The following is a 19,255-nucleotide window of genomic DNA, read 5'->3' on the forward strand; positions in this document are numbered from 1 at the left end:
CACGTTTAAATCTAACAGGACACGTTTAGAGTACACGCCTAGAGCCTAAGGCCAGAGTCACCAAGTACAAAGTACCTGGGTGCCAGGCACCCAGGGAAGGCTTTGTTACTATTTTTTCCACACCACTGTAACCACCAATAACTGTGGTGCAGGTATAATTGGGTTCCTAATTAGCTTGCCTTCTTGTCACACGGAAAAGATGGAGTGGAGGTTTCTACGAGGTTGGTCTGATAAGAAAGTTCAAATCAGATGCCTGAAGTCATGACTGTGAAAAGACAATGAACACGTTCTGGAAATACATGGTACAGTTGTGAGGTCTGGACTTTAAAAGGAGGGAAGTCATCAAGACAAAGGGGTTCCAGGTAGTTTTTGAATGGGATTTGGCAAAGGAAAGGGCGGGCAGGACGCTCTAGATTACTTGGGAAAGGAAAGGGAACCATGGAAGACAATCTGTGTGCCAGCCCTCACACCCTGTGATGTGTGGCTTGCAATTGAAAGCATGGGTAATTACTTCTACAGATGGGGTTTTCTTGTAAAGGAATGGGCTTGCTCTTGCCTGTTACTCAGGCCTATGCTATATATAGGGAGAGTGGACCCCTCTGAGTGACAACTTGCAACAAGACTGCTCACTTTAACAGTCAGAAACGCTGGTGCCCACGAACAAGATGAGGTAGAGGATTTATTTTAACTCATGCCCATCTGAGAGAGACCTCCATAGTGAAGGCTGGTTCCTTACCTGTGGCCCACTTGAGAGACATAAATATCTTTTCAGTGTGGGCACCCTGTCTTTGAAAGAAATAATCCGTCCTCTTTGTTTAAAGAAGCTTGGGCCCAGTGATTTGTTATTTTTTCCTGGTTTTATATTGTTATTTCTATAACACCGTTCACACTACCCACTTTAGTAACTGATTCTTACCCTGCCATAACCTATAATTTCTTAATAGACATACATTTTATTTTATATGCAAGGTGGCAAAGTCTCCCAGGAAAGGACTGCTAACAATCTCATAGCTTCAAGTGCTGTCTTATTTGACTTTTGCAAGTGTTTCTTAGTCTGTTGAATCTCCACCATATAATACTATGCTTGGCGAATATATTATGTGCTCAGTAAATATGGATGAATTCGATGATGCCTCCCGGAGAGTAGGAAACCTTAACTTGTTTACTTCCTGGTTTCTTGGTGCCCCAGCTGCACTGTCAACTCAGCAAACACACGACTTCATTGCTGTTCCTTTCATCAAACAAAATAGATCCTTACTGTTGCCCTGTAAGGAATTGCCCACTCCCCCACCAAAACAATGCCCCCAAGAAGTATTTCAAGAAATAGCCGTGCGGCGCATTTCTGCCTCTTCCACAATGAGGGATATCTGAGGCTATTTTGGTCAAGCTACCTAAGAAATTAGTCTGGAAGCTATTTTGACGTCTGAAATAAAATAATCTAGTCCAAGCCAAGAGCAAAAACCAACAGTTGGCAGACCTATGTTCCTAACAATCCTAGCTACAAGATCTTAAATAATTGTGTGTGTATACCTCCTTTTACAATTCAAAGGGTTCCTGAAGAAATGCCTTGGTATGGGTATCTGCCTTATGTAGCTCGCGGTTGAATGCCATTCACAGGGGTCACATCCTGAGCACTCCCACCCACAATTAAAACAAAATAAAACAAACGAAAAACGACATCGTTCCAACCCAGTGATGGCAATTACTTCCATGAAACAGATTCTAGTTATTTCCACCTTTAAGACAATTAAATATGTCCCGGGCAGAATTTATAATAAAGTGAACATCGTGAAAGTACAAAACTTTGCCTTCTTGCAGAGAAGCAAAATGGGCAAGCCTATACTGTAGTTGTGGCAACCTGTTCAGCTGGCAGAGTCTATAGGAGGGGGTGGGACAGGAACCGTGTGGCCAGGTCTACAGGTAATGTCAGCACGGACAACAGTAAAAAGCTAGAGCAAATTATCTGAACATTTTCATCCAGTCGTTGCTAAATCTGGCCGTGTTCATTTATTAGCTGTGGGACGGTGGGTTAAGTTATTTTAACATTTCAGGGTTCTGATTTCGTCGCTTGTAAAATGGCGATGAGAAGGATGCGTTACACTATGCCGCTGTAAATTGCTTAGAGAAATTCCTAGCACGTTGGCACAGAGCAAGCGCTCTGCCAACTGTTTGTTAAGTAAATACAACTTTAGGCTGGGTTACCCTCCACCTCTACACAGCTGGTAACCGGTAAGCCCCACCTACATCCAAGTTAGGGGGAGGACGCTGTATCCTACTGCAAGATTTTTCTGACCCACGCGGTAGAGCACTTGGTGGATCTGCGACGTCATACGCTTTCTCCAGGTCCCCAGGCTGCCCATCACCCGATCTCCGCGTGGGCGACACGAACGGCTCCCTCCCGCTCAGGTTCCTTGGCTTCACCCAACACCGGCCGGCCGGCTGCTCCGGACCCCGCCCACCAGCCTGGGAACGCCCCCGGGGGCGGGGCCGGGGCGCCGCGCACGCGCACTATCCCCGCGTCGCGCCTGCGCCGTGGCCGGGCTGAGGGAGGCGGGGGCTTGGTATGTGAGCAAGTGTGTGAGGGGAGGGAGGTGTCCCGGCGGAGCGTGGTACTACGGCGGGCGCGGGCCGGAGGGGGCGGGGGGATGCGCCGCGGCGGCGGCGCGGGCGCGGGCGCTGGGCTGGGGCTTGGCCGCGCCAGAGCAGCGGATCCCGGTGTCGCCGCGGCAGCTGCGCGGGTGTCGCGCCGGGTCGGAAGACGCCGTGCCACAGCGCTCCCCCACTTTTTTTTTTTTTTTTTTGAATAACCGGAACCAATGAACGCGGCGGGGAGCCGAGCTCCGCGGGCTGCCGGTGAAGGGAGCAGGCTAGCGCCCGGCGGGAGTCCGTTTCCGAGGCGGCGGGGCCCGGGGCAGCTGGCGGCGAGCGAGTGTCCGGCGGCTCGTGGGAGAGCTTCCCCCGCCGCGGCACCGGGTCGGGCCTCGGGCTGCCCTCTCCGGCGGCGCTGGGCTTCCCTGCTGCTCTTCGGGCTGTTGGTGGCCGGCGCGGCGGACGGATGCGACCTGGTGCCCCGGCACCTCCGCGGGCGGCGCTCGTCGGGGTCGGCCGGAGCGGCTGCGTCTCCTTCGGCTGCGGTTGCGGGCGAGCGCCAGGCGCTGCTGACAGGTGAGGCCCTCGCGGCGGCGGGCAGGCTTGGCGGGACCCCCTGGCCGGACCCCCATCCCCGAGTGGGGCGCCCCACGGTTGCCTCGGCGCCGACCGTCGCACTTCGGACGCCTTCCTAGTCCACCCGACTGGCGCCTTGACTGCGGCTTCTCCGCCCTTTAGTGGGTTTCTGCGAGCTTCCCAGCAGAGCAATGCAGTGGTTTCTCTTTCGTGCGGCCGAAGGGGCCACTGGGGTCTGCAGGAGAATGGGCTCATTTCCCCTCTTCCTAAAACTGCGGGAGAAAGTAGGCGGTAGCAGCAGCAGCAGCAGCAGCAGCAGCAGCAGCAGCAGCAGCAGCAGCAGCAGCAGCAGCAGCAGCAGCAATGCGGTATGGAGTCTGCCTCTGCTGCCTTTGCAAAGGCAGCTGGCAGCGTCTTAGCGATTGTGAGCCCGGCTGAGCGCCCTGTCCCAGGGGAAGCTGCTGAGGAGATTCTTTAAGCGCCACAGCACCTAGTGGCATTAGTGGTTATGAAGAAACGTCAAAGTCTGGTGTGTTTCTGTGGGGTACGAGACCGTTGTCAGGGATGGAAAGTATATGCTGTTTGAGAGCATCACTGGGTGACAAAGGGTGCAGAAGGCGCAGCAGGTAACCAGAAACACTCCTAAAATTCACCAGGTGCAGGGTATTTGTGACGTGGATTTGGGCAGCATAGTTGTGATGGAGTGCACCAGCATCTTTTAAATACAGAACGTTCTGGCACTTACTGAAAACTCGCCAGTGTGTTTGGTAAGGTTAAGTAGAAAATTGTATGCTTTTAAAGCCTTCGTTGTCTTATATAACTGATCTGGTGTGGTTTAAGCAATGATGTAAAGGTCCTGAAATGATTTCCTGGGGCAAAGTGGTGGGGTTAGAGTAACTTATTTTCCTTCCCGCTGTCTTTATTTTTAAGGTAAATTTTCTAGTTTTTCTGGAGGAATACCAAGGTTAAAGAGGAAGATGATGACCCACTATTAATTTAACTACAGCGATAGCCCGAGAGGCGCCTGGTAGTCACTAACAGCTGCTCTGGGAAGTGTTCAGGAGTCTTTAGATGGAAGCAGCTTTCCTCTGAGTTCTGTGACAGGCTATTTCCTGTTGTAGAGAGAAGGATGTTGGTAAACGTTGTCAGGCAGTGTGGGAGTTGCAGGGTGTAGAACATACTGATCAGCTTATTTCAGGTATTCAAAAACTTAGCAGATCCTGTTCAGCCGACACAGGGAACCCATCACTGCTTGCCTTGTATAAACGATTATAGAATAATCATCTCTAGGTACATAATACCGTGAGGGAGGGATAGATTGGATGGTTTCCTGCTCAAATCGTTATTTTCTAATAGAAATGTGGCAAGTGTAGAAGGGAACAGGGATAAGCTGTTAAGTAGGACTGTAGGTTGAGAGCTTATTGCCTCCCGTGGGAACGGAACAGAATCACTTTGACTTCTACACTATAGGAGTGTAGTTTTTTTTTTTTTTTAAGAAATGTTTGATTAGAGGATGATTGCATAATGCCTTATTGAATGTAATTGGCAGAAAGGCAGTGAACTAGAATTTAGATGTTTATTGACTATTTTAGCAAGTATGTTATATCGAGACCACCATATCAAGAAAATAAGTGCAGATAGAATTTTAATAAGGTGAAACCTTTTTAATTTTTCTGTATTTCTTTATGGCCTAGTGGAAAAGACAAGGTGATTCTTAGTGAGAAAAATCAGACGTATCACACAAAATGAATTTGTATTGTAGTGCTTTTAACTAAGTTTACCGAAATACTGTTAACTTTGGAATTACTTCTGTTGATCTCAAGTTTTTTTTCTTTTGTTCGAGTATTAATTTTAAAAAGTTAAACATGTCCATTTAAAGTTTCAGCTTCTAAGACTGTGCAGTATCCAAGTTGAATCGTAGTAATTTTAATAAGTTTCTGTTAATATAGTCAGTAAAGCTGGCATTTGGGGAAATGCATATTGAAAGTCACTTGTAAAATTAGAATATATTGAAAATTGCTTTGACTTCTATGGACTCTGTAGGGCCCTTTCTCATTTTATTGTCGTTTTGAGTGTAGTTCTCTTTTATGGCTCCACTTGTTATATTAAGCCTGGAACATAAATTGATGGTGATATTTTATACTTCAGGAGGTGGAGCCACAGACAAACCCAAGGTTTACGTTCTAGACTGTGTTAATGGATGGATAAAGACATGAGCATCAGTTGTAAGAGAAATACATTTTGTTTTAATTTTGAAATTTGAAAAGTTTTGAAAGAATTGTGAGAGAACTTTTCTCAATGGTTCCCCGTTAAATCTGTCATTTCACTGTTGGTACTTTTAATAGCTTTGTAAATTGACAGCCACACCACTTTCTGTTTTCTCCAGATTAGTATTTTTAATACTTAACTGTTAGGAACTTCTTAGGAATTTGCCTCATTAATACAATCTAAAAGATACCTTTTCATTGAAGCTTACCTCCCAAGGCTTTATATTAGTGTATATTAAGATTAAATTGTTTTTTAAATCTGACTTGATCTTAGTTTGGAGCAAGAAAAGTGTTCTTGCGGAGATAAGCAATGATACCATCAAAATAAACAGAGCCACTGTCTGAAATGTTTTAATAATGTAGAACCAATATTTATAATATCACATAAAATTTTAAATTGTATGTTTACATACATACCACACACATATGTATATATATATTTACTTTAAAAAGTAATTTAAATGATTGAAATCTAATTGAGATTAAAGATTGATGACTGGAAGCTGAAAAATTATATTATAAATCAGTACTTTTGAAAATCTTTTTTTTGTTTAACACATACAGCATCAACAGTGGGGAGTGGTTGAACTTATCAAAATTGAAATAATGGTTTCTGAGAACTCTTGGAAGGGCAAAAGTAAGCTCTGTTTCTCTGCATATATATGTATGTATATGTACACAAAACACAATTTGGGAGAATATGTAGAATAATTTAACACTGTTTTTCACACACACACACACACACACAGCTAATTGTTTCAGAATTTTAAAGCAACCAACATTAACTTTAAAGTGCCCTATAATTTTTTAATGAATGAAAGTAACATTCTTTAGGGCCTCTAAAGATTTTTATCACTTCGTTGATTTGGCATATTTTTAGTAGTATAAAATAAAAACTTTATGTCTTTTAGATGTATTAAAATCTCAACAAAACCTTAAAATGTTTTTAGTTCAAATTATTAAACCATTTCAAAGGGCCACTTTATCCAGAAGTGTTAAAAACACCTATGCTACGGGACTTTCACTAATATACTGGGAATTTTTCAGGTTATGACTGGAAAAATATTAATCCAAGTTTCTAATTGTCACCTTGCATTCCTCAGAAGACTTATGCAGCAGCCACTACCTTATTGATGCCATATTTGAGCGACTGGTTGACTGGGGTGTGCTGTATGTATGCCACGTTGTTGAGTCACGCTCTTCACTAGGTTGGCCTGTGCTTGTGTTTACATTGTGACACAGAGTGTGTTTGCTGTAAGCTTTCTTTTGATGCCCTCCTGTTGTTTCTTTTTTTTTTTTCCAATCTTTAACCATTGCTGTGCTTACATTGTAACCACAAGACCTGCCTTTATCTGAGTGCCATCTATTCTTCATGTTTAAAATTAGTTATAAATTTGTTTAGAAACATCCCATTCCTTGTTTAAGACTCTCAGGAATCCTGTTGGTCACTGTTGAGGATCTCATAAGTACCAATTGGAAATAAGGGTTTAAGATTTAGCTTATACTTGGGCTAAATGGTGGTGGCACAAGCTTTTAATTCTAGCACTTGGGAGGCAGAGGCAAGTGAATCTTTGAGTTGAGTCCAGCCTGGTCTACAGAGCAAGTTCCAGGAAGGCCAGGGCTATATGGAGAAACCCTGTCTTGAAAAACCAAAACCACAAAAACAAAAAACTCCCCCTCCCCAAAGCTTTCTTTCTTTTATACAAAAAGAAGGATAAACAGAGATAATTTGCTGGTGACTTAATTTGTGGATGGGGTTAATGCTAATGTTTTTAGGTTAATTTAGAATCATGAGTAACTGTATCAACCATTTTGGATATTGAGGTACTGATTGTTACTATGTGAATACTTTCGGAGTTATACTTGGAGATACATATTTATACATAAAGTATAGACTGATTAATTAAAATTACCAACTAAAAATCATCAACATGCTACTTTTGATATTCATTAGAGTTTGGACCAAGTTAGGAACTTACTAGGAGATTATTTTTAATTAAATAAGTTTTAACAACCAAACAATTATTGAATACATGCAAAAGGCAGCAAACTAGGAATATGAAGGAATATGCACAAGATCAGGCTCTAAGTTTGCTCATTGGTCACTCAGGCTAGCCCAGGCTGGGGAGTAACAGGTGCATTAACTAGACTCTTACTAGGTGTCCTTAGTGTGCTGGCTGCTTCCTATGCATCAGTATATTTAGATCTGAGACCAAACCTGTCAGAGTATTACTTTAATAGAAAACACAAGAAAATGTATGCTTTATGCCAATATGTAGTATACACTTACAGACCTGAACAACGTGAGACCAGCTTTGATTAGCATAATAGTGGAGTGCAAGCTGTTGGGGAAGGGAGAGGCTTCTGTAGAACTTGAGGTAGCCCCAGGTATGTAGACCGAGAGGAGGCAAATGGAAGAATAAGGAGGATTAACTGCTCAGAGATATGCCTAGAATGTGTGTGGAGGAAAGGAGAAGAGGCTGGGCCCAGATTACCATGTGCTCCACAGTGTGTTTAGTGTGTAGGGAGATGTCAGCATATCTAAAATTGAGTTTCTCAGCCTTGGACTAGGGAATATGGGGAGCAATCAGAAAAATGTATTGGCACATTAATTTTGCTAGTTAACTTGGAATACTGACATGAAAATTTGCAATTAAAAACATTTAAAAATACTAAATGTGTACATCTTCTGGAGAATATAAAGTTACTTTAATGTTTTAGGACAAATCAGAAGACATTTTGAATAGTCCAGGAGTTTAGTTCATAAACTCTTTAGAGTTCCAAGTCTTTTAGCCTGTCATCAAGAGGGAGAGGAGCTGTGGTATTTGAGCATGAGAATGGCTTGTGTTTGAGAAAGTGAGTTCTGGTGGGTGGAAGTGGGCAGACGAAGGTAAGAAGGTAGTCAGGAGGCAGTGCAGGGGGAGAGGACTTGAGGGCTTCAGTTACACAGTGGCTCTGACAACACTTGCAAGGAGCTTTAGAAAGTTTTAATTCTTGTGTTAGACAGGAGCCTGGCCGTTTCTTACCTTTTAATCTGAGTTTCTAGAATAACTTAAATTAGTACTAACCTTTGAAAAGTCCCAGAAGAAATGTGGTATCTTTTTCACTTCAAGTATGCTTATTCATTTCAAAATTAGGTGTTTGTGTGCATGATTTGGCTTCTGTGATGATTCGCAAAGTTGTTAACAAAACATCACAAGTATACTTGCTGATTACTCTGACAAACAAGAACACGGATAGCTAAAGATAATATATTTGTATGTTTGCATAAAGCCTTTTGTTCTATATTTCAGTATACTTTTTATTCTCTTTTAAAGAATGGCTGTGTCCAGGTGGAGCTTGTACCATATAGTAGCATGTGCTCTCCCATCTAGATTCTCCAGTCTCTGAGCAACAGTCTTCTGAGTACTGGCTAATTATTCGTTTCAAAATTAACTGTTGAATTTCCTGTGTGAGGTTCAAGCCTGCTTTGTAGGTGGTGATCTGTAACAACCAAACCTAAGTGGGTTGTTTTTGCCTTCTCCATTTTGATCTTAGTGTCTGAAGTTTTTTAATTCTCAGTCTTTCCTGACACTTTCTAGTCTGACTTTCAGTAACCACTTTCCTTGATTGGAGTCTTTGTTGCCGATTTTAAGGATGAATCTCTCCTAAATCACAGTTCTCAATCTTGTGTTCTTCCAGCTGAACATTCATTTCCTCCTCAGAGAACTTCATTACTAGGAAAGTTCTACTGGGGTAGGGAACCCCAGGCCAATGGTTGCTTGGCCTTTTGGCCTTTTTTCATGCGGTGCTACTACACAGCCATCATGGCTACCATCCCCAGAATGATTTGCTTTCAGCTGGGCTTTGTCAATCTTGTAATTTTCAGGGAAATAACTTTGGATAAAGGATAAAGGGAGTTGCAAGATGTCAATAGTGAGGATTGAGTGTTCTTTAAGATAGGGGTAACCAGTTCTCCCCGTTCTAGCTTTCCCCACAGGTCCAGGAGTCTCCCAAGCCCAACAAGAAGTTTACTGGGATGGGCCTGCTCTGAGTGCTTGCTCTGAGTTGATGTTTATGTGTGCTGCAGATCTTGGCCTCTGCAACTTTGTGCCTCCAGTTATTTTCACTTTCTCTGTCTCTCTCTGATCTTCTTGAACTTGCCATTATGTAAATGGAACACTTCAAAAACTCTTACTGAATTAAGTGCTGGGTTTTTAAATTTTAAAAATACTGGCAGTGAATCTTATTTACATGATTTCTGAGTATTAAACAATCTTGTTAAAAAAATCCTTGGAGTAATGACAGTGATTTGTATTTGTCAAGTGTTTCTCAGGACCTTGCCGATGCTAAGTAAGCTTTTTACCAAGGAGCTACACTTCAGCTCCCTTCCTCTTTGGAATAAGATGTGATGTAAGTAAACACAAACTTCAGATTCAGCAAGATGTCTGGCCTTTCAAGATCAGTAAGGTATCCTGTCCTGAAGTCTGCTAGAGCTGTACCCACTTAAAGGCTGATGATAAGTGTGTAAAGGCCTGGGGATATGACTTAAATAGATGTTCTTTGGAGAAGTTCTGTTTTCCACAGTGGAGTAGAGCATTGGTCAGATAGGAGAGGACACACAGTGTGAGAGTAGGAGCTGAGAAGGGATACATTGTCACATGAGAATGCTAGATGTGATTGTGGATGGCAGATAGCCAGGATGATGTGACAGTCAGTGCTGAGCCTGTGTACAGTGCACCAACATTCAGATTTACATGTGGAACTCAGAGTTTTGGTAGTAATTTTCCATTTCTTAGTTCATTTAATCCTTAGAGATCTTTTTTGTGAGGTTATTATTGCTATTTCCTATAGTCAGTGTTACATATAATGGCAATTTAGTTTGTACCTTAAAATCTTTCAATGCCGGGGCTGGAGAGATGCCTCAGTGCTTAAGAGCACTAACTGCTCTTCCAAAGGACCTGGGTTCATTTCCCAGCACCCATATGACAGCTCACAACTGTCTGTAACTCCAGTTCCAGAGGACCTGACACCCATGCCAGTACACCAATGTGCATAAAAAACAAACAAACGAACAAATAAATTATTGGACTGGAGAGTGGTTAGGAGCACTGGCTGCTCTTCCAGAGGACCAGGGTTCAATTCCTAGCACCACATGGCAGCTCACAACTGTGTAACTCCAGTTCCAGGGCTTCTGACACCCTCACACAGATACACATGCAAGCAAAACACCAATGCACATAAAATACAAATAAATAATTAAAATATCTTCCAATGCCAAGGATCTTTAGATTAAAGTAGAGAGTATAATTGAAGTTGAATCAAGCTGAGAAACAACAGAGTTAGATATCTGGGTGGTGTGAAACTAGGTCTTTATTATCCATTGGCCTTTGAATTACATCTTCATTTTCTTTGTTACTAATCAGAATCTGCTGTGAAGTATCCTCAAGTTTTAAAGATCATTTCCATGTAATATACAGTCTGGGGCCCAGTAATATACCTGCAGTGTTCTGTAAGAAGTCAACATTCCCAGTAAGTGGGAGTTGGTGTTTGTGCTCTGTCTTTTTGTGAATATTCTTCATGTGATGGAATGTGCTTTTAAGATTCATACAGTTTTTATTTGGGGTAAAAGTTTGTTCTTTCATATAATGTGATTTGATTAAGACTACAGCCTGTAGACTATAGCAGGTTTTATTAGTTTGAATCCCAGTCTGATAATGGTTTATGATTATAGATGGGTGACTTAATGTGTTAGGTTCTAAATTTCTATATCTTTAGAATAGTGTTTAAAGAACAAATGAGTTAATGTCTGCTTAACGTAGAGCCTGGCCAGTGTAAGTGCCAAGTTATTGCTAAAGCTGTTTCCACCTTCGTCCATAGATACTATGAGGGATAGTCGTAGAAATGTGCTGAGGCTTGCTGAGTATTAGTAAGGTACTTCTGTGTTTCTTTTATGTATTATCTGTGCAGTCCTGGGAATTGGACACATAGTCTTGCATGCTACTACAGAACTGCATTCCCAGCCCTTCTTGTGGCATTAAAAATAAACAAACATGAGGCTGGGATAATAGCTCAGTCTATAAGGAAGCTGCTTTAAGCATTTCTCCCTGAGTGTTCCATCACTAGAGCTGGTGTAACATCGCTGGTTTAGGTGGCATGTACTTGTTATTCCAGCACTAGGAGGTAGAGACTTTTGAGGATCCCTGGGGTTAGCTGGCCTACCAGCCTAAGCTACTTAGTAAGCACTAGTTCAGAGACAGACACTATCTCAACAAAAGTAGGTAGATGGAGCCTATGGTACAATAACCAAGACTAACTTCTGACCTGTGTGCATGCACACATGTGTGTTTGCATACATGCATAAGCGCACACACACAGAATAAATGACAGTATCATTTATGACACTTCTGTGATCTAAATAATCAGGTCATTAGTGAACTGAAATTGACTCTTGCCATGATTATAGGCAGAATCTGTACAAGATTACGTCATTCAGAATTAACAGCATGGATCAGGGAGGGGCTCATGAAGCCCACCCTAGCTGAAGAGCTATTGGCAGATGGTGGATGGGAAGGACAGCCAATTTTCAATGGGGCGACTATAGTATGCCCCCCACATCAGTGGATACCCCATGAGAATGTGGGTATCACAAATTGAATGCTGTGGGTTATTAAAAACATAACGAAGAAGCATGAAGTTGGGAGGAAGACTTTTTGGGTAAAGTCTGGGGGAAGTTGGTGGAAATGATCATAATGCATTGTATACATGTATGAAATTCTCAAAGAATAGGTTACAAGGTAGTAGAAAAATGACACTATTTATAGGCAGTGAAGTCAGTACTACGGTAGTTTATAAAGAAGTTAATGACTCTTTAGCTAAGTTATTGTGTATGTATTTTATTTTATTGTTTGTGGTGCTGAGGGTTGAACCCAGGGCCTTCCCATATAGGCAGAGCTCTCTACCCCTGAGCAACATCCCCAGTTTACCTTTGTTGTTCTAGCTAACCAAAGACTTTACAGTATTTTATAGTTGGAATGTCAGCAATAAAAACTCAATTTCTGAACCTAAAAGTTTATTACAGAAAATCTAACAAATAGGGAAGATTAAACTAGAGCACACATTTACTTAACAACTGGCAGTGCCTCTTCAGGAATTTTTTTTTACATTCTTAAAATATGTTTATTTTATATGTATTTACTAATAACCTCAGGGAGTGATTTAAAAATGTATTTTTGGAGTAGGAGATTGGTCTCAAGGGTCTTTCCGTGCTAAGCATGTACTTAGAGTAATTTGAAATATGAAATTAATGAATACTTGGATGTCAAGTGTATTATATAGGCTTATGAGAAGTGTTTGAGAACATTGATGAGTAAGATTATAAGGCTCTTGTTCTCATAGAGCTTATAGTAATATTTAAGTTGGGAAAATAATATTTTAAAACTATGAGATGTGCCTATTAAGGAACAAAAGAGAATACATAAAATAGAAAATAATGTGGATGAGATGGTGTGGGGACACCTCTTAATTTAGGTGAGTGGGCTAATGGAGGAAACTTCTAAGAAATTCATATTAAAAAATGACATTTTCCCTCTCTTTCCTTCTCTCTATTCTCCAAGCCTCCCTCCCTCCTCCCCATTGCAGGGATTGAACTGAAATTGTCAGGCTTGGCAGCAAGAACCTTTACCTGCTGGTATCTCACTAGCCAGAAAGTCATGTTTTTAGTACATTATTTCAATTGGCTTTTTAAATATTTTAGTGTGTGTGTGTGTGTGTGTGTGCGCGCGCATGTGTGTGTAAATTTGTGCATGTGGGTGCAATGCCCATGGAGGACAGAAAAGGGCATCCTAGAACTGGAGTTCCTCACATGGTGAGCTCTTCAATGAGAGGACTAAGCACAAGGTCTCTGCAAGTTTGTGCTCTTTAACTGCTGATTCAACTTTCCTGTTCCCTGAAGATTGTGTGTGTGTGTGTGTGTGTGTGTGTGTGTGTGTGTGTGTGTAGTATTTTTGATACAGGGTCTTACTATGTAGCTCTGACTGCCCTGGAACTCACTATGTAGACCAGGCTGGTCTCATACTTGAACTCACAGTGATCTGCCTGCCTCTGCTTCAGGGGTGTTGGAATTAAAGGCTTGCACCGTTATGCCTGGCTTAAGGCCATATTTTTAATATAGTATTTGAAGGACAGGTCATTGCAGAGTTGGGAGATAGAATACCACATATAGAGGTAATAGTATCTTAGTAAAATTTGAATTACAAAAATCCCATTTTGGGTTGGAGAGATGGTTCAAGAGCACCAGTGTAAAAAACTGGGCATGGCAACGTGAGTGTAATACTAGATCTGGGGAGGTGAAGATTGGCAGACCCGCTGGAGTTCATGGGAAGCCAGACTAGCTGAATCCATGGGCTCCTGGTTTAGTGAGAGACAGTGTCTCAAAAAAAAAAAAAAAAAAAAAAATGAGGTGGATAAGCAGTTGAGGAAGATACCCAGTGTCAACCTCTAGACTTTATGTGTCAGGGGCACACAGCATAGCTCCATATGTGTATGTGCACATACCTGCATGAATGTGCTACCACCCCCCACACACAGAGGGGGGAGAGAGCGAGAGAGAGCACTGCTTTAAACATATTTAGAGGGGGAAGATCAGCATGAGATCTGGCTGCTGAAGAGAGTAGGGCCAGATGGTACAGAACTTTGTAGATCTTTCCCCATGTTGGGCTTTTTCAGAGGGTGAGAAGCAGTGAAACGTTTTAAGGAGGGAGGGAAATAATAGGACTGGTTTTTATTGTTATTTGGCCTGCACAGTCTTTTTAGGCTATGATAGAAAAAAAGAATATAATATAGCTACAATAGATGCTGAGACCCTAACCCTCTGCAAGAGCAGCAAATATGTAAATAATAAAATAAATATATATAAAATAAACTATTAAAATAGAAGTAGTTTTAAGTGTATGCTTTTAGTGCTATTAGGTAGTTTTAAATTGTTGATTGCCAGAACTTTTTTTCTTATAAAACTGAAACTATACCTGTAAATTCTGTTTCCCCAGCTGCTGGTAAGTGTCATTTTAAATGTTTGTGTCTGTGAATTTGATTACATTAGGTGCTTGATGTAAATAGAATCCTACAGTATCTGTCAAATTGATTGATACTCATTTGTTGCTTGACTGATTGTCCTCTGTAACATTAAACAGAATTTCCTAAGGCAGAGACTTTATTTTATATGCAGACTGCATTTTCTCCCTCCCTCCCTCCCTCCCTCCCTCCCTCCCTCCCTCCCTCCCCGCCCCCCCAACACATTTTATCTGATGTAAGTAATGTTAGCAACATGTGCTGATTTCTCTCTAACACCTGCTTTTGGTTCTTCTTTTTACCAGATACCTAGAAGTGGGATTGCTGGATATGTATTGCTTTTACTCTTCATTTTCTTGACTCTTCATGCTATTTTATAAGTGGTAGCATCATTTACAGCCTGACCTTGAAAAGTGTGCAGGGTACCATGCTTTGCATGAATTCTATTTAAGCTCTGTTGTCTGCTGTTTGTAGGTGATGGAAATTGATAGGAAGCCTGGTCACAGGGAGATTGTCTAGGCAGGTGGATACCCTGTCCATTTGGGAGTGTTGTAGAATTTAAGGGAAAAGGAAGAATTTAGTTTGAAGTTAGAATTGATTTGGCTTGTGTGTGGTGGTAACAGAGGAAACAGAGACTGTTGTTAGACCGTGTTGTTTAACGTCTCTGAAGCCTTGCATGGTGCTCATAATTCTGGCATACAATGTTCCTAGTGGACCCCAGCATATTTCTTCTCATGACTCATTGGTCAGGCTGGCTTATCACCAGAGGGAAATAATTTACTTGTTTAGGACAAACCATGTCCCTTCCTACAGCTGGGTGAAGGGGCTTACTTTACCAAGCATGTTGTCGCTTATCTGATTCTTTGAGGAAATGACATAATTAGTTTTATGAACTTTAGAAAAGTATTGTGATTTTTTTTGGAGTGGGGTAGTATTTAAAGTAGTTTAGTTACCTTTTAGGGCTGTTGTAAAGATTATTTAAAAGTGTTTTACATTACCAAGGAACGATCAGTTAGCATCATTTTTACTTGACTCATCACTTTAACTATAATGTCTGTGTGTGTGTATGTGTGTGTGTGGTGTGGTATGTATGTGTGAGGGAGATACCTTATTTCTTTGAATAATGATCCCATTATTTGTCTTAACAAACACAGAATCTGTCTCTGTTTTTCTAAAGATTTATTTATTTTTATTTTGTGTGTATGAGTGCTTTGCCTGCATGTATATCTGTGTATTATATATGTGCCTAGTGCCCGTAGAGGTCAGAAGAGGGTGTCTGATCTGCTGAAACTGGAGTTACACATGATTGTTAGGTACGGTGGATGCCGAGACCTAACCTTCTGCAAGAGCAGCAAGTGCTCTTCAAGGCTGAACAAATCCTTGGGGTTACACTTGACCCTTTCCTCAGCTCTTTTCATCTTCCTTTCTACCATATTTGTTTTAAACCCAGTCATGTGGGCTAGATGAAATAATAGTCTTGTAATTGACACTTTTCTCTTACATATCATGTTTGTTAGTAAAACTTAATTTTTCAGCCGGTGGTGGTAGTGCATGCCTTTAATCCCAGCACTGGGGAGGCAGAGGCAGGCGGATCTCTGTGAGTTCGAGGTCAGCCTGGTCTACAAGAGCTAGTTCCAGGACAGGCTCCAAAGCCACAGAGAAACCCTGTCTTGGAAAACAAAAAAAAAAAAAAAAAAAAACAAAACAAAAAAAACCCTTAATTTTTCCAGATGTCACTAGTTAGATCTAAATTTAACATGAGGTGCCTGGGGGAGACAAACTGTTGATCTGTATATCTCGAGTATATGTCTGGAAAATTGGGCTCTCTTTTTTTCCTTTATTCCTTTGTTTTATGTTTTTGTCATCTCAGATCGTCATGTCTTTCAAAGACCATTGCAAATATTTGTCATTCAATTGGTGAATATTTGTTGAGAATATTTTGTGTTCAGTGCACTGCTTTGAAAGTTGAAGATAGCTGGGCGGTGGTGGTGCACATCTTTAATCCCAGCACCAGGAGGCAGAGGCAGGTGGATCTCTGAGTTCGAGACCAGCTTGGTCTACAAGAGCGAGTTCCAGGACAGGCTCCAAAGCTACCGAGAAACCAAACCAAACAACAAAACAACAACAACCAAAAAAAAAAAAAAAAAAAAAGGAAAAAGAAAATTGGAAATACAGCACTGGGCAACATTTGACATAGATCCCACTTGTCTGTGTTTTTCTTATATAAAGTCTTACAAATTATCCTCAGCAACATGTGACTCCTTGCCTGCTCAGGTATTTATTAGAGTGCTTTTTAAAAGTTGTCCCTTAGCTCATAAGTACTTATGACCTGAAGTTTGCTTCTGAAGTCTGCTGTGGCTCTTGATACTTTTAATCTCTATCATGATTAATGTTTTTATCTATTTCTTTGCCAGTGCCCAGTTTTTAAAAACAGGTAGTCTGGTAGTCTGGAATGTAGTATGATTTAGTTATTGGCATCTGCTCTTACTTAATCTATCCTTAGTGGTACATGAAAGTTTTGGGGTGACATACTTTGAGGAAGAACTGTGTAACTCATCTTTATTTGTGACTGCTAGCTTCTAGTAGAGAAATGTTAGGGGATCAACTTTCAGTTTTCACTTATATAAACTGAGTGCCTGTGACTAATATATTACTTATTTGTCTTAAGTCATGAACTTGGATAATCTCCTACCTTTTTTTTTATAAGAGTCTAGGGTAATTACATTAATGTGATTATTTAAAAGCCTGGAATTTTATTCAACTTGTAGTGCTACAGACATTAAAAGACGTTTTATTAAGTGCTGGTTAAGCGGCTGCAGAGATGGCTCCACAGTTAAGAGCACTTACTGCTCTCTCAGAGTACATAGGGTTAGTTCCCTACACCCGTGTCAGGCGGCCCACAGCTGCCTATACCTCCATTTCCAGAGGATTTGATGTCCTCTGGCTTCCTCAGGAACGTATAAGCACCTCTTATCCATAAACTTACCCAAGAACACATATACACATAAAAATAAAAGAGTATTATGCTTCTGTTACTTATGAAAAGTGCTAGTCAACATGAATTTAGTAGTTATAAGCTCACTATTCAGCATCTATAAAGTTACATTTTTCTTCTGCGTTTGAGAGTATGAGAAACAACACTAGCCTTTTTAAGTTCTAGAACACTGCTATAAAACTAAAGAAAGAATCTCTCCTCTCTTGGTTTCATCTTTAATATTCTGATTGTCGTGCAGCTGTAGCTTTATTAAATCATGCACTCAGAACAAATTGGCTCACTTATGATTGATTGCCGGTTTCTCAGGGTTCAGTGTCTCGACTCCTTTAACTAAAGCCAAGCAGCATACTATTTATTTACTAATATTTTTACTTATTTATAATATTAGTTATGCAGGTTACAGTGATTAATTTCTTGAGTTTTGTAAAAAGCATATACATGTGCTTTACAGTAGGGTCAACTTTAAGATCCTACATAAACCGGAGCTAGAACCCAGATCTGTTAACTTTGGTGTTCAGATTGTTGCCATGCTCTGATTATTTGAGATGGGATCTTGCTGGGTTGTCTAGGTTGTCCTTAGATACTGGGGCCCAGATAATCCCTTTGCCTGAACATCCTAAGTGGTTGGAACTATAGACAATGGCTGCTGCAATTTGGTTATTTATTATTTTTGAAACAGGGCCTCTCTGTGGAGTCCAGGCTGGCCTTGAAGTGGTGATTCTTTTACCTTAGTTTGCTGAATGCTGGGATTTGCAAGCATGCAATACCATGAATATGTGTTCCTGTGTGCATAATAGAATGCATCTTAAAATCTTGTATAAACATGCAAATAAGTTGTTTTTTTCAGTTTCATAATATGAATATATATGTTTATATACTTATAAAATTATCTGGTAGCTTTGTAGTATATTGTAAGTTTAGCTTTACATTTTAAGTCTTTTATAGTTGATTTTCAGATAGGTAACTGATACTTATAATAGATTCATCATCTATCTTGAATATTAATAGTCTAAAATCTAGGATTATTTTTCTTCATGTTCTAAGTTTGTAAAGGAATGAAAGATATTAAGGCTGTCCTATGATGTCTAATTTATAATGTGACAGTATGAACATGGACTCTGTTCAGGAAATAGCAGGTAAGAAATATGCATTCAATCTGTCTTCCAGTTCTAGATGAGTAACAGCTGTTTTTACTTAAATGCCAATTCCAAAATGTTGTGTGAGAGGGGCTGCTTTTGTTCCCGGCCACTTGGCTAGCTTACACCCGAAATAATCACACAGAAACTGTATTCATTTAAACACTGCCTGGCCCATTAGCTCTAACTTCTTATTGGCTAATTCTTACATCTTAATTGTCTTAGGTATTTTGTTATACAATGAGAAAAAGCTGACTTTGACTGTACAGCTTGAAGTACTATATTGTTGTGGAATATTTGTTGAAAATGTGTTAGATTTGCTTATGCTGTGGAATATTTGTTTAATGATGCAAAGATGTGTTGCATTTTGTTGTGTTGTATTTGCTTAATTCTGTAAAGCTGTGTTACTTTGCCTGCCTAAAACACCTGATTGGTCTAATACATAGCTGGACAGCCAATTAACTAGGCAGGAGAGGAATAGGCTGCCAGGCAGAAAGAATAAGTAGGAGGCAACTCTAGGCTTAAAAAAAGTGAGCAAGAAGTCAGAAAAGGAGACGGAATGGAAGAAGCCAGGTGCCAGCTGCTCAGCTAGCCATGGAATAATAAGGAAAGAAAGATACATAGAGGAAAGAGTATCATTTGCA

At 40.8% G+C, this 19,255-nt stretch overlaps 1 protein-coding gene across 1 annotated transcript in view; it reads left to right on the forward strand.

Moving 5' to 3' along the window:
• Positions 1-2,676: 2,676 nt before the first annotated feature.
• The window catches only part of Stim2 (stromal interaction molecule 2), a 121,141-nt gene continuing 104,562 nt past the window's right edge, over positions 2,677-19,255 (forward strand). Inside the window, exon 1 of the mRNA XM_050150218.1 lies at positions 2,677-3,165. Within this exon, the coding sequence (XP_050006175.1) occupies positions 2,817-3,165 (349 nt within the window). The 5' untranslated portion in view covers positions 2,677-2,816. The remainder of the gene's footprint in view (positions 3,166-19,255) is intronic.

Source organism: Alexandromys fortis, unplaced genomic scaffold, assembly GCF_014885135.2.
Source record: "Alexandromys fortis isolate MF-2015 unplaced genomic scaffold, M_Fortis_MF-2015_v1.1 scaffold_0, whole genome shotgun sequence".
In the NCBI taxonomy this organism is placed as follows: Eukaryota; Metazoa; Chordata; class Mammalia; order Rodentia; family Cricetidae; genus Alexandromys; species Alexandromys fortis.